Source organism: Arctopsyche grandis, chromosome 5, assembly GCF_051622035.1.
Source record: "Arctopsyche grandis isolate Sample6627 chromosome 5, ASM5162203v2, whole genome shotgun sequence".
Classification (NCBI taxonomy): domain Eukaryota; kingdom Metazoa; phylum Arthropoda; class Insecta; order Trichoptera; family Hydropsychidae; genus Arctopsyche; species Arctopsyche grandis.
The window spans coordinates 8,395,965-8,420,726 of NC_135359.1; the positions used below are offsets into that span (position 1 = coordinate 8,395,965).

Here is a 24,762-nt window from a genome sequence, read left to right on the forward strand (position 1 = left end):
CACCGAACCATAAAATACTTGTCACAAGAGCTATAGGACGGGCAGTGCCGGTTTTAGGGGGGGGGGGGATGGGTCGGGCGGCGCCCGAGGGCGCCAAATACGCCTTAAAATTTAAAATTACAGTGCCAAAAGTCATTAAAATTTTTAAATTAGAGCGCCAAAGGCGAAAGTTCTTTCTAAGGGTGCTTAGAAAAAATTGCCAGAGGGCGCCATCGGGTGTAAGGCCGGCACTGAGGACGGGAGGTGATTTTAATTCGGGATAGCACATATATTCCTACATAGTTAGTAAAACAATAAATTTAGTGAAAATCTATCAAGCAGAAGTGGCAATTTACTTTTGTTCCTTTAATTTTTTTTAATATGGTTCTAGACAGTGATGTGCTGCTATGGGTTCGAACTGACTCTGACGAGCCGGTTGCTAAAATAATTTTCGTTCGGATAGCTGGTTCTTAAAACACGGATTTTTTTTTTAATATATCTATATAGGTATTCGTACGTGAGTCACATGCGCGGAAATAGTTTAGATGAAATTGTCAATCCGTAGAGAGTTGGCGGAGAACCGGTGAACCGGTCACAGGACAACCGGTCGCTCTAGATCGGTCACCCATCACACTAAAACTGGTCACACCCTAAAAGTGGTCATGAGAAAACTGGTCACACCCTAAAACTGGTCACGAAAAAACTGGTCACACCCAAAAATTAAAAATTGTTCGAATTTTTGGGTGTGACCAGTTTTAGTATGACGGGTGATCACGTGTGACCGATCTAGAGCGACTGTTTGTCCTGTGACTGGTTCATATATGACTAGTAGTCCCTTTACCGTTCAAAATATATGTAAATGATTTTAGAGATTATATTGATAATATTTGAATATGGTATAAAAATGGGGGGGGGGGGGGGGTGTTTGCCAAGGTGCGAGCCGGGTAATAGAATTTTAGCGCAGCACATCACTGGTTCTAGATCAAGGGAAAGTACCAAAATATTCTTATTTAAGTTCACCCGAAAAAGTTTGCATCACCGATTGCGACAAGTTCGAATCGAGTCAAATATTTGCATCAATCGAAAGCAAATATTATACAAACGACAACTCGAGTGCCACATATTCCGTATTCGCGATTTTTGTGGCAACGATTATTGTGCTTGCAATTATCGCAATTTGCACAATAATCCATTTACCGGAAATTTATTATACTGTTGCGTAGGGGTGGGTGGAGGATCCAAGTAAAAGGCCTTAATCGTTTCACAGCATTTATTGATGATTAAGGAGATACACGCACTGGCAGTGCTCAGTCCAGAATGACATGATATCGCCTACGTACCGCCTTATAAGGGGTAGATCTCTCAGGACGTCTAATCTGTTTACCTACTGTATAGTCACGTATTCGGATATGTATTTCCACAATGTTCCGACCAAGTCTTCATGGTCAGCTTTCGTGGCGTTACGACCAAAGGAGCCGTTTTGGAGGGAGATCGGCGCCGAGCGCGCGTCCCCGCCTCCTATTCGTTTTCCGCTTCGGTCGAGTGAACATCTCTGTTCGCTACCGAGTTTGTTCCCACCACCGAGTCCCGATCAGCTCAGCCTGGATCGGCAGACGATACTGGAAGTACAGCTTCAGTATACGTCCGGTGAGAAGTGAGGAAATCCTGGTCTTTCTTCGTCGAAGTCAGATCACGTAGTCACGTGAGGAGTGAGGTTATCATAACCTCTCGAACACGTGCGCGCTAATTTCACGACGGACTCCCCCCCCCCCTGCTTATTCTCTGTATTTATACATATTGTGGCGGCTCGCTTATACGACATGGTCGAGTTTGGTTGCCTTCCTGCGAGTGGGGACCAACCCGGCTGGGTTCGGACAGCTGCTACTCACTCTGTCTTCAGCTGTCATATAATAAACACGTGCATTAACATGCCAGTCGTCTCATTCGTTCATCCTCCATACTGGTGACCCCCGACATCGAGCCACGCAGCCTCGATCAATTTCAACATGCCGCTCATCCCTGCCTCGCCGAGTCAGGCGGGAGAAGCTACCCGCCGCGCCCCCATCGCCATCAACAGAGCGCGTCGCGGCCCGCGGGTGACAATAAACGAGCAGACACGGCTACCTACCTACCTACCTACCTACCGACGTCCAGCCAACGTCGATGACAGGTGCTTTAAAAAATGGGGGAGCGAATGAGACGACGATCTTGACAGCTGGATGTGGAGTCATGCGCGATCCACTACACATAGAACGGTCATCCAGCACCACAAGATTCATCACACACCACCTCAGCACCATCATCATCATCATCATCATCAAGGCCCCGTCCGTCCCCACGAGCGTCGTCACGCCGAGACGGGCGGTAGCGCTACAACACCTCCACGAGCCACAACGACTCACAGTCCAGCTCGGAGTATCATCAACCACATCGATGCCCCTGCCGCCCCCGCCGCCCCACCAACCGACATCAGCCTCGGAAGAGCGCCGCCGCCGCAGCATCGCATCGCGCGACCATCGGAACACCCACCGTCCTGCTCGCGACGTCACCGCCCTCGAATCTACCGACCATTCAGGGCGGTACACCTATGTACACAGCGGATGACCCACGTCAACATAATTTTTTTCTCCCCACTCAATAATTTTTTTGCTTTTTGTGTAACAATAACTTTTTTTCTTTTGTAAAATTTGTTTCTTTGTAATTTTGGTATCGCTGATGCTGGGGGGGGAGTGATGTGGCGGCTCGCTTATACGACATGGTCGAGTTTGGTTGCCTTCCTGCGAGTGGGGACCAACCCGGCTGGGTTCGGACAGCTGCTACTCACTCTGTCTTCAGCTGTCATATAATAAACACGTGCATTAACATGCCAGTCGTCTCATTCGTTCATCCTCCATAATATATAAAATACAGTCACCATACAAACAGAATTACAACCTGTTTTTATTATTATACAATTTCCTCCCTTTTTCCACATCACGCATCCCACGCACATTACGAAGGAGAAAGGGACATAGCAGAGCAGCCGACATCAGCAGAGACCAGACCACCGACGACGAAGGAAGGCACCGTGAGGAAACCAGTCCCGCCCAAGCTTACCACTAGCTATCTCAGAAAACCGACTTCGGGGGTGCTCTCGAGTTGAACATCCCTGGAGTCTGTACATTTTGGTCCTTCGATTCCGTATGTCTTCAGAGCTGGTCTTCCAACGTCGTCGAATCCAGGTTGGTCGTAATTAGCATTTTTCTGTTGTTGTTGCTATTTTTTTGGTCGTCAACGTCCATTTTGTTTTTTCCCGCGTCCATTTTTTCCTTTGTTTGATTTCGTCGCATTTCAATAATGGCGTCTTTGAGTACGCTTAAAAATACGCGGAAAAGAATTCGCGCTCGGTTAACGAGAAACGCGAATCAATTGGGGGACGATCTGAGCATCTTCAGCTCAGAATCAGGCTCGAAACAATCAGACCATTACTGTCTGAATTCGAAGCGATCCAAGCTCAGATAAACGAGCTGGACCAAGAAGAGGCGCAGGCCTCCGAATCCGTCGTGGACCTATTTGATAGGGAGCATATGGCCGCCTTCGTGCGATGCACCGAAGCAATCAATTTGCGTGAGCCGCAATTGAGCGCTTCACCGTTAGATGGCGCTAACCTCACAATGTCACCTGTACCGCAATCAAATTCGGCAATAAAATTGCCCCGTTTGGAGTTGCCCACCTTCGAAGGCAACGTCCAAAATTGGCCGCTTTTTTCACAACGCTTCTTGGCCGCTATGGCCGGCGAGAGTTCGCAAATCGCCCGGTTCCAATACTTACTAGGAAGCCTAAAAGGAGAGCCCCAACGTTTAGTTGACGGCCTGGAATTAGCTTCAGATTCATTTACGAGCGCGTGGTCCATTTTGGATCAACGCTATAACAACAAAAAAATTGTTGTTCAGTATCACCTTCAGGCATTGCTTGAAGCCGAGCTAGTCGTGAGCAACAATCACGTCAGTCTGCGTCGTCTCATAGATGATGCCAACATGCATGTACGTGCGCTCGTTAACTTGGGCGTCCGGGTCGAGACCTGGAACGAGATTCTGGTGATGTTTATCACCAGAAAACTCGACCGGAGTACACTTCTGCAATGGGAGCTTCAGACTCCCAAGTATGAAGACTGCACGTTTAGCAAAATAATGCATTTTCTAACGTGCCAGTGCCAATCGATGGCAAATGCCGACTTCGTCTTAAAAGGCGAGTCGAATCCTCGACCAAGAACCATTACGAATCCGAAGGCAGCAGTTCTGCATGTGAGGAGGGAACGCCCCTCCTGCATCAGTTGCAGCGGAAGTCATTCTCTGCTAGCCTGTCCATCATTCCGCCAAATGAGCGGTGATGAGCGTAGGTCGAACGCCATAAAACGTCGACTATGTCTCAACTGCTTGAGGCCAGGGCACATAGTTCACGCGTGCCAAACAAAGCAGAGATGCTTCAAATGCGGTCATGCCCATCACACCATGTTACATGACTCAACTCCATACCAAACTTCGCCTTCAAATAAGGCCAAACATTATCGGAGCCCCAAGAAATCAGAGAACGCCAAACCCGTAAAATCATCGTTGGTTTTACACTCGGTGAGACGCGTATCGCCTTCTCACGCCCGAACTGTCCTGTTATCCACCGTGGAAGTACAAGTTCGCGGCGGAGATGGGCGTTCGCACAAGGTTCGAGCATTGTTAGATAACGGCTCCGAACTCAACCTCATCTCTGAAGACTTAAGAAGGCGACTCGCCTTAAAGTCGAAAAGGATGGACGTCAACCTGGTAGGAATAGGTTCAAATAGGACGTCCATTACTAGTGGCGCGGTAATTCGAATTCTACCGCGCATCCCCAATCAGGGCTCCAGTGTTGATCTCGATTGCGCAATCATGCCCGAGATCGCGAATCAACTTCCATCGCGCAACGTGTCCGAGATTCGGAGCCATTTGCCGCTTCATCTCCCCCTTGCCGATCCGTCATTCGATATTCCCGGTACAGTGGATATGGTGATAGGCAGCGACGCCTATCATGCGATGTTACGCAATGGCAAACGTACCATTTTAGTTCCCTCCAAGTCACGCGGTGACAGAGGAGGACGCATCGCGATGATGAATACAGCTTTCGGCTGGATATTGGGCGGCTCTCTAGAAGCGCCCACAGTTTCAAGCGATTCTCGGAATTGCCATCACACAACGGGTCGTGATCCGTTATCTTGTTTTGGCGCGAGACGTCCAGTCAAGACAGTTACGCGTCCCCTGGACGAATCGCGTATTTCCGCGGTACGAAGATTCCGCTTGCCGAAGCGCAATGTACCCGCGCCCTTTAACCCTCGCATCTTTCGACCTTCCCAACCCAGCTCCCATAACTCCTGGCCAGTTCCTAGTTGGCGCACCACTAGTTGCGCAACAGCAGGAGGATCTGGTCGATCAGCCCGGAGCGAGGGTGCTACCACACCAGCACATGCAGCAGCGGCCCCTGGCAGACAGGGGCACAGGAGTAGGTCCTACTACTCCTCCATCAGCAACACCAAGCGAGCAGTCCGGCGAGTAGCTCGACTGCCAGTCGAGCAGCACTCAGTGAATTTGTGCAACGGTGTGGCGAACGTTCATAACGTCCCACATTAAAGTTGGCGCGTTGTTTGTATCTGTGTTGTGGATTCAGTTTATGTGTTTTAACTTAAGTTTTTGAGTTGCTTTTCTTTTATGCTTCTCTTGTTGGTTTGATTGGTGCTTTGTAATAGAGCTATCAGGATAGATTGGGACATATAACGATTGAACAATATTGTTACCTAGCATTGGTGTTGGTTATTTGTTGGTGTTTTGGTTGTTTGTTTATCTATTTTTTGTTTGTTTCTTGCCGGCTTAGTCAGCTGCTTATGTAGGATGGGAAATTGACGATGGACTAATGTTATTTTGTTTGCTGACTGGGTTATTTGTTGTGTTGTTTTTTGTTTTTTTTTGTTATTTTTTTGCTTATTTGCTTGGTTTTTGTGTATTTCATTAGTCGCTTGTGCACCATTAATTCTTATTTGTTTTGGAATTCGATCCTCTGACTTCCAACGGGGGGAGTATGTTCCGACCAAGTCTTCATGGTCAGCTTTCGTGGCGTTACGACCAAAGGAGCCGTTTTGGAGGGAGATCGGCGCCGAGCGCGCGTCCCCGCCTCCTATTCGTTTTCCGCTTCGGTCGAGTGAACATCTCTGTTCGCTACCGAGTTTGTTCCCACCACCGAGTCCCGATCAGCTCAGCCTGGATCGGCAGACGATACTGGAAGTACAGCTTCAGTATACGTCCGGTGAGAAGTGAGGAAATCCTGGTCTTTCTTCGTCGAAGTCAGATCACGTAGTCACGTGAGGAGTGAGGTTATCATAACCTCTCGAACACGTGCGCGCTAATTTCACGACGGACTCCCCCCCCCCTGCTTATTCTCTGTTTTTATACATATATAAAATACAGTCACCATACAAACAGAATTACAACCTGTTTTTATTATTATACAATTTCCCCCCTTTTTCCACATCACGCATCCCACGCACATTACGAAGGAGAAAGGGACATAGCAGAGCAGCCGACATCAGCAGAGACCAGACCACCGACGACGAAGGAAGGCACCTTGAGGAAACCAGCCCCGCCCACGCTTACCACGAGCTTCTACAAAACCGACTTCCGGGGTGCTCTCGAGTTGAACATCCCTGGAGTCTGTACACAATGACCGTTATTAGTTTTTTCTCAGAATCGGTACGGGAAGACCCAATGTTGTGTGTACAGACTCCAGGGATGTTCAACTCGAGAGCACCCCCGAAGTCGGTTTTCTGAGATAGCTAGTGGTAAGCTTGGGCGGGACTGGTTTCCTCACGGTGCCTTCCTTCGTCGTCGGTGGTCTGGTCTCTGCTGATGTCGGCTGCTCTGCTATGTCCCTTTCTCCTTCGTAATGTGCGTGGGATGCGTGATGTGGAAAAAGGGGGGAAATTGTATAATAATAAAAACAGGTTGTAATTCTGTTTGTATGGTGACTGTATTTTATATATGTATAAAAACAGAGAATAAGCAGGGGGGGGGGGAGTCCGTCGTGAAATTAGCGCGCACGTGTTCGAGAGGTTATGATAACCTCACTCCTCACGTGACTACGTGATCTGACTTCGACGAAGAAAGACCAGGATTTCCTCACTTCTCACCGGACGTATACTGAAGCTGTACTTCCAGTATCGTCTGCCGATCCAGGCTGAGCTGATCGGGACTCGGTGGTGGGAACAAACTCGGTAGCGAACAGAGATGTTCACTCGACCGAAGCGGAAAACGAATAGGAGGCGGGGACGCGCGCTCGGCGCCGATCTCCCTCCAAAACGGCTCCTTTGGTCGTAACGCCACGAAAGCTGACCATGAAGACTTGGTCGGAACATACTCCCCCCGTTGGAAGTCAGAGGATCGAATTCCAAAACAAATAAGAATTAATGGTGCACAAGCGACTAATGAAATACACAAAAACCAAGCAAATAAGCAAAAAAAAAACAAAAAAAAACAAAAAACAACACAACAAATAACCCAGTCAGCAAACAAAATAACATTAGTCCATCGTCAATTTCCCATCCTACATAAGCAGCTGACTAAGCCGGCAAGAAACAAACAAAAAATAGACAAACAAACAACCAAAACACCAACAAATAACCAACACCAATGCTAGGTAACAATATTGTTCAATCGTTATATGTCCCAATCTATCCTGATAGCTCTATTACAAAGCACCAATCAAACCAACAAGAGAAGCATAAAAGAAAAGCAACTCAAAAACTTAAGTTAAAACACATAAACTGAATCCACAACACAGATACAAACAACGCGCCAACTTTAATGTGGGACGTTATGAACGTTCGCCACACCGTTGCACAAATTCACTGAGTGCTGCTCGACTGGCAGTCGAGCTACTCGCCGGACTGCTCGCTTGGTGTTGCTGATGGAGGAGTAGTAGGACCTACTCCTGTGCCCCTGTCTGCCAGGGGCCGCTGCTGCATGTGCTGGTGTGGTAGCACCCTCGCTCCGGGCTGATCGACCAGATCCTCCTGCTGTTGCGCAACTAGTGGTGCGCCAACTAGGAACTGGCCAGGAGTTATGGGAGCTGGGTTGGGAAGGTCGAAAGATGCGAGGGTTAAAGGGCGCGGGTACATTGCGCTTCGGCAAGCGGAATCTTCGTACCGCGGAAATACGCGATTCGTCCAGGGGACGCGTAACTGTCTTGACTGGACGTCTCGCGCCAAAACAAGATAACGGATCACGACCCGTTGTGTGATGGCAATTCCGAGAATCGCTTGAAACTGTGGGCGCTTCTAGAGAGCCGCCCAATATCCAGCCGAAAGCTGTATTCATCATCGCGATGCGTCCTCCTCTGTCACCGCGTGACTTGGAGGGAACTAAAATGGTACGTTTGCCATTGCGTAACATCGCATGATAGGCGTCGCTGCCTATCACCATATCCACTGTACCGGGAATATCGAATGACGGATCGGCAAGGGGGAGATGAAGCGGCAAATGGCTCCGAATCTCGGACACGTTGCGCGATGGAAGTTGATTCGCGATCTCGGGCATGATTGCGCAATCGAGATCAACACTGGAGCCCTGATTGGGGATGCGCGGTAGAATTCGAATTACCGCGCCACTAGTAATGGACGTCCTATTTGAACCTATTCCTACCAGGTTGACGTCCATCCTTTTCGACTTTAAGGCGAGTCGCCTTCTTAAGTCTTCAGAGATGAGGTTGAGTTCGGAGCCGTTATCTAACAATGCTCGAACCTTGTGCGAACGCCCATCTCCGCCGCGAACTTGTACTTCCACGGTGGATAACAGGACAGTTCGGGCGTGAGAAGGCGATACGCGTCTCACCGAGTGTAAAACCAACGATGATTTTACGGGTTTGGCGTTCTCTGATTTCTTGGGGCTCCGATAATGTTTGGCCTTATTTGAAGGCGAAGTTTGGTATGGAGTTGAGTCATGTAACATGGTGTGATGGGCATGACCGCATTTGAAGCATCTCTGCTTTGTTTGGCACGCGTGAACTATGTGCCCTGGCCTCAAGCAGTTGAGACATAGTCGACGTTTTATGGCGTTCGACCTACGCTCATCACCGCTCATTTGGCGGAATGATGGACAGGCTAGCAGAGAATGACTTCCGCTGCAACTGATGCAGGAGGGGCGTTCCCTCCTCACATGCAGAACTGCTGCCTTCGGATTCGTAATGGTTCTTGGTCGAGGATTCGACTCGCCTTTTAAGACGAAGTCGGCATTTGCCATCGATTGGCACTGGCACGTTAGAAAATGCATTATTTTGCTAAACGTGCAGTCTTCATACTTGGGAGTCTGAAGCTCCCATTGCAGAAGTGTACTCCGGTCGAGTTTTCTGGTGATAAACATCACCAGAATCTCGTTCCAGGTCTCGACCCGGACGCCCAAGTTAACGAGCGCACGTACATGCATGTTGGCATCATCTATGAGACGACGCAGACTGACGTGATTGTTGCTCACGACTGGCTCGGCTTCAAGCAATGCCTGAAGGTGATACTGAACAACAATTTTTTTGTTGTTATAGCGTTGATCCAAAATGGACCACGCGCTCGTAAATGAATCTGAAGCTAATTCCAGGCCGTCAACTAAACGTTGGGGCTCTCCTTTTAGGCTTCCTAGTAAGTATTGGAACCGGGCGATTTGCGAACTCTCGCCGGCCATAGCGGCCAAGAAGCGTTGTGAAAAAAGCGGCCAATTTTGGACGTTGCCTTCGAAGGTGGGCAACTCCAAACGGGGCAATTTTATTGCCGAATTTGATTGCGGTACAGGTGACATTGTGAGGTTAGCGCCATCTAACGGTGAAGCGCTCAATTGCGGCTCACGCAAATTGATTGCTTCGGTGCATCGCACGAAGGCGGCCATATGCTCCCTATCAAATAGGTCCACGACGGATTCGGAGGCCTGCGCCTCTTCTTGGTCCAGCTCGTTTATCTGAGCTTGGATCGCTTCGAATTCAGACAGTAATGGTCTGATTGTTTCGAGCCTGATTCTGAGCTGAAGATGCTCAGATCGTCCCCCAATTGATTCGCGTTTCTCGTTAACCGAGCGCGAATTCTTTTCCGCGTATTTTTAAGCGTACTCAAAGACGCCATTATTGAAATGCGACGAAATCAAACAAAGGAAAAAATGGACGCGGGAAAAAACAAAATGGACGTTGACGACCAAAAAAATAGCAACAACAACAGAAAAATGCTAATTACGACCAACCTGGATTCGACGACGTTGGAAGACCAGCTCTGAAGACATACGGAATCGAAGGACCAAAATGTACAGACTCCAGGGATGTTCAACTCGAGAGCACCCCGGAAGTCGGTTTTGTAGAAGCTCGTGGTAAGCGTGGGCGGGGCTGGTTTCCTCAAGGTGCCTTCCTTCGTCGTCGGTGGTCTGGTCTCTGCTGATGTCGGCTGCTCTGCTATGTCCCTTTCTCCTTCGTAATGTGCGTGGGATGCGTGATGTGGAAAAAGGGGGGAAATTGTATAATAATAAAAACAGGTTGTAATTCTGTTTGTATGGTGACTGTATTTTATATATGTATAAAAACAGAGAATAAGCAGGGGGGGGGGAGTCCGTCGTGAAATTAGCGCGCACGTGTTCGAGAGGTTATGATAACCTCACTCCTCACGTGACTACGTGATCTGACTTCGACGAAGAAAGACCAGGATTTCCTCACTTCTCACCGGACGTATACTGAAGCTGTACTTCCAGTATCGTCTGCCGATCCAGGCTGAGCTGATTGGGACTCGGTGGTGGGAACAAACTCGGTAGCGAACAGAGATGTTCACTCGACCGAAGCGGAAAACGAATAGGAGGCGGGGACGCGCGCTCGGCGCCGATCTCCCTCCAAAACGGCTCCTTTGGTCGTAACGCCACGAAAGCTGACCATGAAGACTTGGTCGGAACACATTGTTTAGCCTAAATGCACTTAGAGTCCAGATATAATCCTGGAAGTAAGTGCAAGCACTTACATAGTTAATCCGATAACAGATAACCCTTGAACGATCACCTAGTCTCTGGGATTCTATTCGCTTAATCCGCGGCGTACGTAACAATATGATAGTTCGTGGTAAACGGACTACTAGTCATATGTGAACCAGTCACAGGACAACCAGTCGCTCTAGATCGGTCACACGTGATCACCCGTCACACTAAAACTGGTCACGAGAAAACTGGTCACACCCTAAAGTATCGCCTTATAAGGGATAGATCTCTCAGGACATCTTCGACGTCTAATTTGTTTACCTTGTGGCGGCTCGCTTATACGACATGGCCGAGTTTGGTTGCCTTCCTGCGAGTGGGGACCAACCCGGCTGGGTTCGGAGAGCCACTACTCACTCTGTCTTCAGCTGTCATATAATAAACACGTGCATTAACATGCCAGTCGTCTCATTCGTTCATCCTCCATAACCAATTGTATAGTCAAGTCACGTATTCGGATATGTCTTCCCACGGTATGGGTCAGTCGTTCTGAGAAGTGCAATCATTGTTTAGCTTACTTGCACTTAGCCTGTCGCTAATCCTTGAAACCACGTATACCGGTCGCACGGTATGCACTTAGTTAATCCGTTAATAGATAATCCTCGAACGGTCACAGTCTCTGGGATTCTATTCGCTTAATCCACGGTGTACGTAGCAATACTGAATGCCTGAATAAACGTGAGCCGTGGGGTGGCAGCATTGCCAGCATTGTCCTCTCCCACTCCCAGCCCAGACGAAGGCGAGGGCGCAGAAGCAGAACGGCGCAAGTGCATTCGCTGCTCGTCGCTCGCCACTCGCCCATCATCACTCGCCACTCGTACAGTGCATCGCTGCCCTACCCAGTGAAGGTATGACCTTTCCATTGGCCAATCGCTGACCCTCATTCCTCGACCACTTCCACCAGCTGCTGATTGTTTTGTTTCGTTTCGTTTGCTCAAGCGCTAATATAAATCGTATTTGCAATCTCCATCAAACCGACATATTGTTTCACATTTTCCCTCTCCCCACTCCCACTCACAATCACTTTCCTTATCAATCATCTTCATACCTGTCATGTTTATATTCAATTTCTCCAACGATACACACACACACACACACACACACGCATTTAATGTGACAGGCTGCACTGCAAACAATGTCACATTTGTTGGCAAAACACTTGTATACACAAATCGATCAGCTTATTGTTATCTACTCTACCCCTATACAGAGCGCAATGGATTGAGCATTGCACTTATATATTAATACATATGTCTTTCAATGCTATTCTTTGTATGTAGTTTAATCATACGTATAGATCCATAGGAGCATATTGAGTGCATATGGTCACTATTTCATCGGACTGCTTGCATATGGTGACTCATCTCGCTCCTTAACAGTACCAGTCGTTGTTATATGTGAAAATTATATGGAATTCTTTATTAACTGTAGATAATTTTAAATACGTGTGTGTTAAAAGCGCCGCCTTGTGGCTTATCTCAATTTGTTTAACGCAGGATCAAGGTCAATACAAATAAATTGTTCTCAATTGATGATGGAATTTATTTCTTTTCGTGTTCCAGATAGTTTGTCGTCATGTTGAGACTGCGTCCCAAGTTGGGATCGGAGCACGGAGAATGGCGCTGCTGTCTGTGTCTGCATGTTCGCACCGGGACTATCGTGCTCGGAGTTTGGCATCTGGTAATACTGAATTCTGTGTGACCGTGTTTGCGGTGCGAATTCGACGGCCGCCGGTTTGCCGTGTCAATATATATACGAGTACGCTCGCTTAATTCTAAACCAAACAATGTTTTATTTGCAGTTGTTGCATGCGGCGGCTTTGGTCGTGCTGGCTGTGATTTTGCGCGAGCCGGAACTGTTGAAGCGTCTGCAGAATGAGGGGGCCATCGTGCCCATGGGTGAAGAGCCCCCGGCTCCGTTGCCGACTCCGCTCAGCAACATCGATCACCCGGCCCATCCGTACACCAACCACCGTCCTCATTCTCTCGTGTATCGTTAGTATATTTGCATTGTTTTGCTGCAGTGTGTGTGTGTGTATGTATTGCTTTTTATTTACTGTCGTATTGTATTTGTTTCAGACGATGTTGATATGGGGGCTTTGGTCACTTTTTGTACCTTGACGATAAATATTATGTTGGTTTACGGAGCTGTTCAGGGCAGGCCCACTCATCTGCTGCCCTTCTTTTGTCTACAATTGTTTGATTTTGCTATCACTGTGTAAGGAATTCGAGGTTTATTCTGTAATTTTTCTTCTTTTGATGTGACGACAACGTGTCACACAACAATCTGTGGAATTTGAATTTTATCTACATGTTTATGATAATTGTTTTTATATCATGTTTGTACATTTTGTTGCAACTATCTGACTATGGCTTAGAAACGTGTATTGTAATACAACGACAAAAATGCTCGCATCGGAGTTTGTTACACTAGTTGACGCGACAAATTCGAATTTGCATGCAATGCGAATTTGTATCGGTTCAGCGAAATAACTTGAGATCTTAACCGGTTGGGCGAAATTCATTGAACCTAAGCTAGTTTTTCATTTGAATGAAAAATGAGCAGAATTTGTAATTTTATGTATGTCAATTTCAAGCATTTTTTAATAGAATTTTTTCATCTTCCCATGATGCCATTCTGGGTCTCTCCAGAGCGACACATATTAAACTTGTATTTAATGTACATTTTTGAAATCATATTTAACCCTTTGCCCGCGGTAATAAATATAGCGAACAAGCCCTGTACGCGGCACCTTTTTCGCGAATTTGGCAATCGAGTTTTCGACCTTAAATACAGATTTTAATATTTACTCAAGTAACCAGATATGCTAATTAACACATAAAGTATTATTTTAAACAATAAAATACATAATATATCTCGTATTTTTGGCTTAATTGTCAAATGATCATTGTTCATACAGTTGAGACGTATCGTCGCCATTGTTCAACAGACGTGACGTCACATAAACGAGGTTTCAGTATGGTTCCACAAAAAACTAATTTTGATTGGTATATATGAATTTTAAGCAAATTGAATAGATGGCATTCAACTCGCAGTAGTATATTCAACCAATTTTGAACCTTAAAACAGTTGAAATAGGCGCATATAAGGCTCAAAATCCCGTGCAAAGTTCATAAATTCTATGGAAGACGGCCGCGCTACAGACTTGTCGCGAAAAGCTTCCATAGAAGACGGCCGCGGGCAAACGGTTAAATCACAAATATCCAAGTTTGACCAGCAGCACTATAGAAATACTCGAATCAACTATTTTCGATCGAGGTCAACTTAGGGATCAAACCCGGTCACCACCAAGTGATTAGTATTATCACAAACCACCAAGGCTGACTAATTATTTTGGTCAATTCAATGAAAAATTATCTCCAGTCTTTCACCTTGAGATTTCTCTATATTATTGCGAATTACTTTCAACATTTTTGTTGATGAAAACAGCTTTAACTTTATTTACAAAACCTTTGATAACTACTTTGAGGACAGTATTAAGGATGTTAAATTATTATTTTAAACCTAGTATTTGGTATTTGGTAAAGTATTTGGTTATAACATAGAGCTTGTCTGTAGCAGATTGAGCTTATTGTTAACGAAACATTTTACATTCGTGTTTGTCTGCATCAAGGAAAAAATACTTCTTCCTTCTTATTATGCTCAATGCTGAGCGTCATAGTCATTCCTGTCGTCTGGGATCCGGTAGACGATCCCCCTCCAATCTTTCCGGTCCTGTGCCAAGTTAAATGTAGTGTTTACGGACGATTCCGTCAGTTCTTTGATTTGATCTGACCATCTTGTGGGAGACTGTCCTCTCGCTCGCCTTCTTTCAAGACTACCAGCTACTCGATATTCTCCATTCTTTCGGGCAATGTGCCCAAAGTAAAAAATAATCCTTTTACATATTGTGGAGTCTTTGAAACTACCAGCTTTTTGATGATGGAGACGTTCGTGCATCTTGGGTCCGTGGAATGCGCAACATCCGCCTCCAGCACCACATTTCAAAGGCATCTAATACCAAAAAAATACACATGTATTAAAGCGTTGCATATGGGTGGATTCAGAATCCAAATCAAAGGTCACAATTGATTCACAGTATTTGCTCTTCCTACTCGGGAAGTCCATATGGACAGTCGCTCGCTAAAGAGTATCGAATCTATTTAAAGGACAGGTTGCAGAGCACACCCTCTGCTATCGGTGAGACTAATCCCATACTCGACCAGACCCCCGTGCCTACCCCATTATCTGGATACGTACAGGTGCGGTGAGGCTAATCCAGCTAATCGTTACGTACACACTAACGAATATTCAATGATACACTATTTTTTAAGTACACTGTTGAGTATTTGCGATGCATTGTGCAATCAATCTTTACTAAGTTTGACCCACTGAATCCGAATATGACAATATGTTTTGCTGGCTTGCTCTCGTTTAGGAGATATCAGCGTTTAACAAATTGCAATTTTTACATATTTTTGGCTTTTGTTGTCTTGATGCCAAAAATCTGTATAAATTGCCCATGTTTTTAAACGCTCATAACTCCTAACCGGTTCCGGTTAAGAGTTTATTTAGAGTAATTTATTAGAATAATTTTATTTATTTATCTGTGATAGGATAGTGTGTTCTTTAGTCACGATACGTTTAATTGAGTTTTGGAATAATTATTGTGTAAAAAAAATAACGTTTTTGTACGCTATTTTAATAATTCCGTGAGCCAGTTGTCGCGCGAGTGAAATTTTGTCGTGTCACCCTCTTAACCCTTTGAGTGCTGACGTCTATTCTGTTGAAAGTCCATCATGCTGAAAATTTCGCCAACATTTCCAACTAAAATTATTGAGAAACCTAATTGAAAGCAGGTATAAAAATTGTAGCCAATACAAACAAACCCTAGATCACTACCGCTGAGGATTTCGAGTTTTGTAAAGGTGTAACATATCTTGCAACAATATAAAATAAACAAAAGAAGTCTATTAATGAATGTATGTTTCCGAAACTAGTAGCATCTTCTTCATTGTTGTTAAAATGTAATGCTCACAATGCCAAGCCACAATCTAAAATACTCGGCAGCTAGGGATTTCCATTGAGAAATTCTGCTACGGTTATAAATTCAGAAATTCCGGTGCAAACCCGTCTTTATAAGCATTGACACGGATTACACGACCCATGTTCAATGCTACCTGGAAACGCTTAGCAGGTAGTATTCTTGTTTATTTTTTACATACTCAAAATACAACGACCATCAGCATATTTCAGGCTCATAAACTAGTTGGCAAAACGCCGATCGGCGTTGGTCAGCATTCAAACAAGTTAACAAGAGCAAGCCACCAAAAATCATTGTCATATTTGAATTCAGTGGGTCTCACAACCTTAGTAAAGATTGATCAAGTCTCAGCTACAGTAATTTTTTTGTGTCACTCAGTGTAATCAGGTGTATAACACTTACTCGACTATTTTTGAACCCTTTGCTTGCGGCATAAATATAGCGAACAAGCCCTGTACGCGGCTTGTTCGCGAATTTGGCAATCGAGTTTTCGACCTTAAATACAGATTTTAATATTTACTCAAGTAACCAGATACGTTAATTAAAACACAAAGTATTATTTTAAACAATAAAATACATAATATATCTCGTAGTTTTGGATTAATTGTCAAATAATCATGCTTCATAATTGTATGAAGACGTGACGTCACATAAACGAGGTTTCAGTATAGTTCCACAAAAAACTAATTTTTGACTGGTGTATATTCATTTTATGCAAATTGAATAGATGGCATTCAACTCTCAGTAATATATTCAACCAATTTTGAACCTTAAAACAGTTGAAATAGGCGCATATAAGGCTCAAAATCCCGTGCAAAGTTCATAAATTCTATGGAAGATAGCCGCGCTACAGACTTGTCGCCCAATGCTTCCATATGGCGAACGTTTAATAATGGTCAAAGAATTCAGATTAACTTGATATGTATTATATCATGTATATTTACAGTTTGACTGCCACCGGATATCTCTGCTATCTGCGTTCTGTGCATCGTCTCGTCGCCGAGTCTCGCCACGTGCCATGGCGGAACCAACTGCTACAACTCTCACCGACTATGCTTACCTTTCTCGTAATGTTTGCTTTCATCAGCGCCGTGGTCATAAAAGTAATTTACGACTAATAAACCCTAACAATCACACACAATCGTCGTATCGCTACATCATCGCAATCTTGTATTTCAGGCGTATTGCATAAATATCGTCTGGCGCTGCTACAAGTATCTGACTATGCGTCAGCACGCCCTGCGCTCATTGTTGCCGTACCCGGCCATGATCACCGGAAGCCAGCGCGTCAGGTCTGCAGGCTCTCCTCCCGCACCCGGTCTGACCCCAGCACCATTGCCCGACTACGAAGAAGCCCTGAAGCAAGTGCCACCACCCTCGTACCAGATGGCGACCGCTCATTTGCTGGAAGCTCCCGCCACTCCACCACTGGATAATATTGCCGTGTCGCAGCCAATCGCTCGCACAACTCCAGCTGTTTAATTTTTTTTTGTATTTGTTCTGTTATTTTTCTTTATATTATTCTTGTATAGTCTTATTAAAGTGTGGGAAAATTAATGAAATTCGTCTTTTTGAGAGCACACCGTCCTTAAAAATGGCCTCGTACTGCTGCAAGCGTGTGGGTTTTAAGAATCTAAAGTTTCAAATATATAAGATTGCATTTAAATGATTCAATTATACACTTGCAGTATGTATTTTTTTTATCTGTTGTTGTTTTATTCATTTGCACAATATATTGTTATTTTCTTTGAATAAACCGGACAGATTAAGATTGTCTGTGATTTTGGCATGCGCAGACTACGAAAAGACTTCAGTCTGATTTATCATGTGTTTTCGCAACTGACGGTTCTATATTAGTTGTCATGCACTATCTGACTAGCCACAAATTTGTTAAATACATACATATGATTTTGTTTATGCACTTGTATTTAAATATATTATATTATATAATAATACATGTAGTGTATTTTTTTTTCCATTATTTTTATGGATGGTCTTTTGTGTAAAATTTGTATACACATTTAATTGTTTTCAGGGTTTAATTTGTTCTTGCCGCTGATATTGGAAAAGTTTAAATTTGATTTATTTATTAGTTTGCATTAAGCAATGATTCCATAATTGTTCTTTGAATTTAATTTCTCTCATCGTCGTATCAATTTAAATGCATGAATGTTTTGACTCGCATATATGTATAGAAAATTAAATTGTATGGAACATGTTAGTTTTAAATGTAGTTTTAAGTCTCTTTAATTAGATCTGAGGTTCTATAACTGAGAATAATCAAAGTCATAGTTAAGTAAATTGTCTGCAACGTAAACTCTATCTTAAAATTCAAACTAATTGGATTCCTTTTACTGATTAATGCAAATCTTTAATGTGTGTGTGATATACTACAATTTATATATATTATATATATGTATATGTATTTATTAAAAAAAATGATTGGATATTATTTTTAAAGTTCTTTTCGGTAGGATGATATGAAGTGGACCAATTTTTGCCTTTTTCGATCGTTACGGCAAAATTACAACTCCATTGAAAGTAAACTTAATGTCGACGAGTGATTGATTATTATAAAATAAATATTCTGTAAATTGATGTTAATATTTTATTCAATTATAGATGAAAATTTAAATGTACCAATAAAAATGTTAAAACATAAATACGTATATAAAATCTTACTTAACCCCTCGACGAAATCAGATTTAGTCTCCGTCGTCATATATATATATACTAATAAATATCATTGAAGATCTTTGGTATGTCTACAAGAAACGACTATGTGAAGTATTAATATATTTCGAATGTCTATTGATTTTAATTTGGAATGGGTGAGTGATTCGACTACAAGCGTTCGTAACATTTTGGATAACTTTAAACCATATTATTTAAAAATTTCTTACAGAATATAATATTATCACAGAAATTTTGTTTAAAAATACAAGCATACTGAGGAAAATCCCATAAAGTAAGGCAAATTTTGAATTGTATTAGAAAAATCAGTATCCTATTTACGGTCAAGCATTCTATAGCGAAAAGTGCTATTTTTTAACTGATTTTAGTTAACTAAATTAATAAATTAAAATATACTATTATATTTTTAGAATCACCGGCGCTAAGAATTACAGTTTGCATTCAGAATTTGTTGGATTTTTCTAGATTTAACGGCAAATCCATGTGTACACTTTTTCAATGTTCCTTACAAGACAGATAAAAGATAATTTTAAATGACCAAACATCACCAGACTAGATATAAAACTAACAAATAAATAAATTTTAATTATATGGCAACAAGCACATATCACAATAGTTCTGATAATCAGCGTATAATATATTTGACAAATTAATTTGATTTGTTTGCCAACATTGCATTAATGGAATTTATATAACATTAATATAAGGTTGTGGCTATTTGCAGGTACTATATCTACGACAGGCGCAAAGCCTCATGCGTATGCGCGTAAACTGTCACTGTCAGCGTGTTTACTGTTAAAATTTTGTTTTAAACCTCTTAGAATTTAGTTCGAACTCGTAAAGTTACGTAGAGTAAAAAATATAATCCAAATTAGTTAATATTATTAATTGTTAGAAAATTATTATCATATACAACGTATACTACCTACATACAAGTACAAGCCTGCAAGTACCTGCAAATAGCCAATAATTCGCAGATATAGTACCTGCAAATATCCAATAATTCGCAGACATAGTATCTGCAAATAGCCACAACCTTAATATAATCGAAATATAACAAAAAAAAAACAAGACAAACTATTTACTTTGTATAGAGACATCAAAATTCGTTATTCGTCGTAATAAATTTGTATGTTTAATTATTTATATTCATTGTATATTTGTAGTTAATCAAATTCACTAAGACATACTAATGTATAATGCAAAAAATAATTGTACAAACGAGATAAACACGAGCGACGCTAAGTATAAAAAATGTCTATCAAATGAGACAAAAGGAAGACAAGCCATTTCTCATTGGAGTTTTGTTGGACAAAATGCATCCACAATCTAATAAAAAATGATACATCCGACTGGCCGTTTTTGATAATAGTCCATCTTACAAATATGATTGCCATTTTATACGACGTTTCAAGATGTACAACAGTTACATAATTATACATATATATATTTAACAGCAAAGTTTTATTTTTGAGCACTACTAGTGTGAGATTGTGATGGTCTATCTTCGTCGTCGCTCGCTTCTTCCTGCAAAAGTCCAGTAGCCGTTGCATTTCGTTTGCTACCTTGCCATGTGAATACTTTCGTTAACTGTGAGAATTTTTTCCTTGATACTGAAAATGTCAATACAAAAAGCAGATTAATTGTCTGGTCAGTAGTAATTGCTCACTTGGATTCAAAATGATTGTAAAACCATGTACTGATTAGTAGTTACATATTTACTGTAGTTTAATTTTAAAATCCGACTGGCCAACTACTATTCAGTAGTTATTATATTATATATATATAGTTACATTTTCCCATATTTTTAAGTCTTTCTTTGAAATCAGCCTCTTCGTCTTGTCCTTTCTTATTAGTATTGTGACCTTGTTCTTTATCTAAAGCGCATAAAAAATCTTGATTCCAACGCAGCTCCGCCATAAACTCTTCGTTTTGTAAAAAAAGTGCAATCTTCTCATCTTCGAGATCAGTATTATCAGAGGAGTCTGCGAGTCCCGTCGGACACCTTAGAAAATTTGCAGGCAACGGACCTAAAAGCGGAGGCTTCCAACTGTGCTGAACGCGTAGCGGTATTTGTTCACTACGACAAATTATAAACATTAACATAACAACGCGAACAGACATACATATGAACGTATCGAGTATACCTTTTAGATTCTTTAGGAGCACTAGATTTATCTACAGGGTCAGTTTGGGAGATGGGGGATTTTAATATGGGCCGTCCAGTTTCGTCCTTTTCAATCTCGTTCCTCAGCTTTTCGTTTTGATTATCCGTGCTCATCGCTAGTAATTGATCTATAGTTGCGTCTACGGCTCCCATATTTGCCCTCAAGACAGCTTCGATCACGTCGTCGTCCATTTCCGGAAACATTGTCTTGAAATCGGACATTGCCTGAGTGAATTCTAATTGCATAGTAGATGCCATTGCGTTGATTCTGAAATGACAATATGAAACATATTATAGTATAATATGGTTGGAGTCGAACTGGCCAACCGGCAAGATGAAAATTTTTCAGAAAGTCGTATTGAGTTTTAATTCGTTCTTAACCCATTGCCCGCGGTAATAAATATAGCAAACAAGCCCCGTACGCGGCACCTTTTTCGCGAATTTGGCAATCGAGTTTTTGACCTTAAATATAGATTTTAATATAGACTCAAGTAACCAGATATGGTAATTAACACACAAAGTATTATTTTAAACAATAAAATACATAATACATCTCGTAGTTTTGGATTAATTTTCAAATAATCATTCTTCATAATTGTATGAAGACGTGACGTCACATAAACGAGGTTTCAGTATGGTTCCACAAAAAACTAATTTTGACTGGTATATATTCATTTTAAACAAATTGAATAGTTGGCATTCAACTCTCAGTAGTATATTCAACCAATTTTGAACCTTAAAACAGTTGAAATAGGCGCATATAAGCCTCAAAATCCCGTGCAAAGTTCAGAAATTCTATGGAAGACAGCCGCGCTACAGACGGCTGCGGGCAAACGGTTAAAGAATGTACTCAAAAGGAATATTGAGAAAATATTCATCAAACTTCATGACCTGTTGGCAAATTTTCAGCTCATCCTAGTGATTTATACTGTTGAATGAAATTAAGACCTAGGTATATGATATGATTGAATGAGGTGGAAGTGAATTGTCTTCCAATTAGATATTGAATAGAGGCCTATTCAAATCTGATCTGATGGGCTTAGCGATGGGGGTTGGTTGGTTGGTTGAGGGTAGGCGAGTGGGTGGGGGCGCGGCGCAGTCTTCCGCGGCTCGCGCCCCACAACCGGAACCGGATACGAAACACCTTCAACTCCTACTGTCAATAAGCAAAGCGAAAACCACTGCGCAAAACATCGCCAACTGCACCATTACTTGCCATCTTTGCGCACCTTTTTAAAAAATCATTCAAGTGCACGTTTTTTGCCATGAAAACATCATTGCTATGTAGTTTTTTCATTGCCAAATATTCCGTATTTTATCTATAGAAATTTATCTATACGTCGGAAACTGAGTATTTCATTACGCTAGCATTAGTCTAGTTCGATTCATATTGACTCTGAAACATCAAAACTGCACTGAAACTATATATATTAATGCCATCATGATTTTTTAATTGAAATCGTAGTTTTTTTTATTTCAGAACCATAAAAAGTTTATCCATCTATTAGATTTGAATTAAATTTAAAATCAAAAAATATACTTTAGTTTTATCATGATACTTATTCTAATTTAGTTTTTGTATTATCTACATATTTATTTAAATTGAAAATATAAAAGAGATAAAGATTGCATAATCCTTATTTGGAAGGAAATTTGATTATGAATCACTACCAGGGTAGCCGCCGCTACGAAAATCACTTGCACGGTATGCTGTCGTACGAAAATTCGTCGCACTGCCTAATGCAAATGATTTTTTTTACGAGATTCTTATAATTATCGACTAGAAATATTAAAGGAATCTCGTCACCGCAATCGAGACATCTTTTCCGACGGAGGATACATTTCTCACGCTCAACCATTGACGTCATCTCGAAACGAGAAACTTCCACCCTAACAAATCAAGCGGAACGACGCGAAATCGAAGAACACCTGCATCCATTAAAGTGCAGCTGTACAAACAACGGCTACATTGTAACCCATTAAACAAACATCCAGACTCCCTGGAACAAAGGGCGATAAAAACTAAATCGAGTGGAACGACGCCAACATATTCGAGAATGTTCCACCCTAACAAATCAAACGGAACGAACCGCATTCCTCGCATCCCTTGCACACGAGCCGCATACAGCGGACTACTATATAAACCCGCACAGCGGGCCCAAAAGTCAGTCAATAACCAGCAGCAGACCATTTTACACCAACAACCAGTCAGCTAGAAGCAGTCGACCAGCAACAGAGCCAGACTCACTCAACCTGCAACAACCAACATGGACGAACCGCTCCAGAACACAGCCCAGCCGCTTCGAGAACTCCCAGAACATACCCGCTTCATCAACATAATCTTTTATACACTTGTATACTCAAAACTATATAATAAAAATAAATTATTCAAACAAACACAACAGTGTTTCGTTAGGCTGGGATACGGTCAATACTACCTACCCCCGCCTACAATATGAACTTCGCATGTTGATATCATGCGAAGTTCGAGTTCGTACCGTTGCGGTTATCCTGGCAGTGATTCACATTTGGGATGTAATCACCAAACCGTAAAGATTAGGTGATTGGTGCTCGTTGATCACTGGTTTACTAGCGCTGATCACCTGATCTCGTGTTCGCGATAAAAATGCTTTAGACGTGTGAATAAACTGTTAATAACAGCCAAGCCAATAAGGTCTCGCAACTCAACGTTCAATGATCTCTCTGTGCGTAGAGTACTCAATATTAGACGGTTTTGGTTTGTGCTTCATTCGGAGCTTGCAGGCCGACGGATCAAGAACAATAAACTACAGATGCTCGAGATTTTAGTAACTTGCACGAGATCGCTTTTTGCGGAATAACCCGTTTACCAATTGATGTCACATTTTTTATAGGAGTCTAGCAAAAGAGAATGGCATTCACTCATGATATTTAGATAAATGTTACACGCTTTACAACTATATAAATCGTTTTAATAATTATGGTCATTGCGACCTTGAGAATGACCGATATCACTGGCTACGTCCACACTATCGATATCTACACCCGATATTTTCGAATTTTCCATATCCAGTTCGCATATTGCAACTTGCGGTTGCTATTTAGGAACTGGTAATGGAAAAATTCGTAAATATCGGTAGTGTGGCGTGCATTGTGACCATTATCGCGTTGAGATAGACGTTTGCGTTGAATTGACATTTCCTAAATCATCGCTTTTTTGACAGTTTAAACATGTGGTAAATGGTAAGAATGATTCTATTGAGGACTCCAGTGAAGTAACAATCAACCTTTGAAGAAATGTCAAGATATAAGGACAGAAGTCAATCTTGTCATGTCCACATCTTTACCGTTTCGATTGTGGATTCTCATTGATTCCTCACACCTCTAAATTTACGATTTTGTAGCCATTGAAGAAGTCGTCAAGACCGTGGAAATTTTCATATCTTCCCCAATAATCTACAAACATCAAGATTGCCTAAAGGAATTGAACAACAGTTTTGATCTCAGTGATCTCTTTTACAAATAAAATTTCAGATCCAACTCAACCTAATTCAAGAGAGATTCAATCTGTTCATCAGTGATGATTGAACCAATTTAATTGAAGTCGATATGTATCGTATGTCTAGAAAATGCTGAGGATTACTAGTTGTTGTCTCACATCAATATGGATGTAATCAACAAGTCGCTTAGATACAAATACATTTACCTCAATTGACTTTTAGATGTGTTCATATATTTCATGTTTACAGGAACAGAGATATAGCGATTGTGAGCGGTTTTGTAAACTCAAAGAAACATCAGATACTAAAAATGCATCAATAATATATGGTATTAAGTTGTAGATCAAAAATATATGGAGA

General features: G+C 42.3%; 2 protein-coding genes across 5 annotated transcripts; one reads left to right on the forward strand and one right to left on the reverse strand.

Annotated features, from left to right (window-relative positions):
- Window positions 1-11,734: 11,734 nt before the first annotated feature.
- On the forward strand, window positions 11,735-18,715 carry LOC143911812 (lysosomal-associated transmembrane protein 4A). Its single transcript, XM_077430866.1, has 6 exons — window positions 11,735-11,866; window positions 12,581-12,698; window positions 12,820-13,012; window positions 13,097-13,235; window positions 17,009-17,165; window positions 17,242-18,715. The coding sequence occupies exons 2-6, from the start codon at window positions 12,594-12,596 to the stop codon at window positions 17,542-17,544; spliced, it is 897 nt and encodes a 298-aa protein (XP_077286992.1). The 5' UTR covers window positions 11,735-11,866; window positions 12,581-12,593; the 3' UTR covers window positions 17,545-18,715.
- Window positions 18,658-22,108, reverse strand: LOC143911813 (CUE domain-containing protein 1). Of its 4 annotated transcripts, none has more exons than XR_013260592.1 (5): window positions 21,872-22,108; window positions 20,904-21,191; window positions 20,550-20,836; window positions 19,769-20,369; window positions 18,659-19,483 (listed from the first exon to the last, which is right to left on the reverse strand). XR_013260592.1 is itself a non-coding variant. In XM_077430868.1 (4 exons), exons 2-4 carry the CDS (start codon window positions 21,179-21,181, stop codon window positions 20,221-20,223), a joined length of 714 nt encoding a protein of 237 aa, XP_077286994.1. In that variant the 5' UTR covers window positions 21,182-21,191; window positions 21,872-22,108; the 3' UTR covers window positions 18,658-20,220. The 4 variants fall into 4 exon arrangements, 2 of the variants coding, with proteins under 2 accessions (XP_077286994.1, XP_077286993.1); XR_013260593.1 differs by having other exon boundaries at window positions 21,815-22,103; XM_077430868.1 differs by having other exon boundaries at window positions 18,658-20,369.
- Window positions 22,109-24,762: the final 2,654 nt, after the last annotated feature.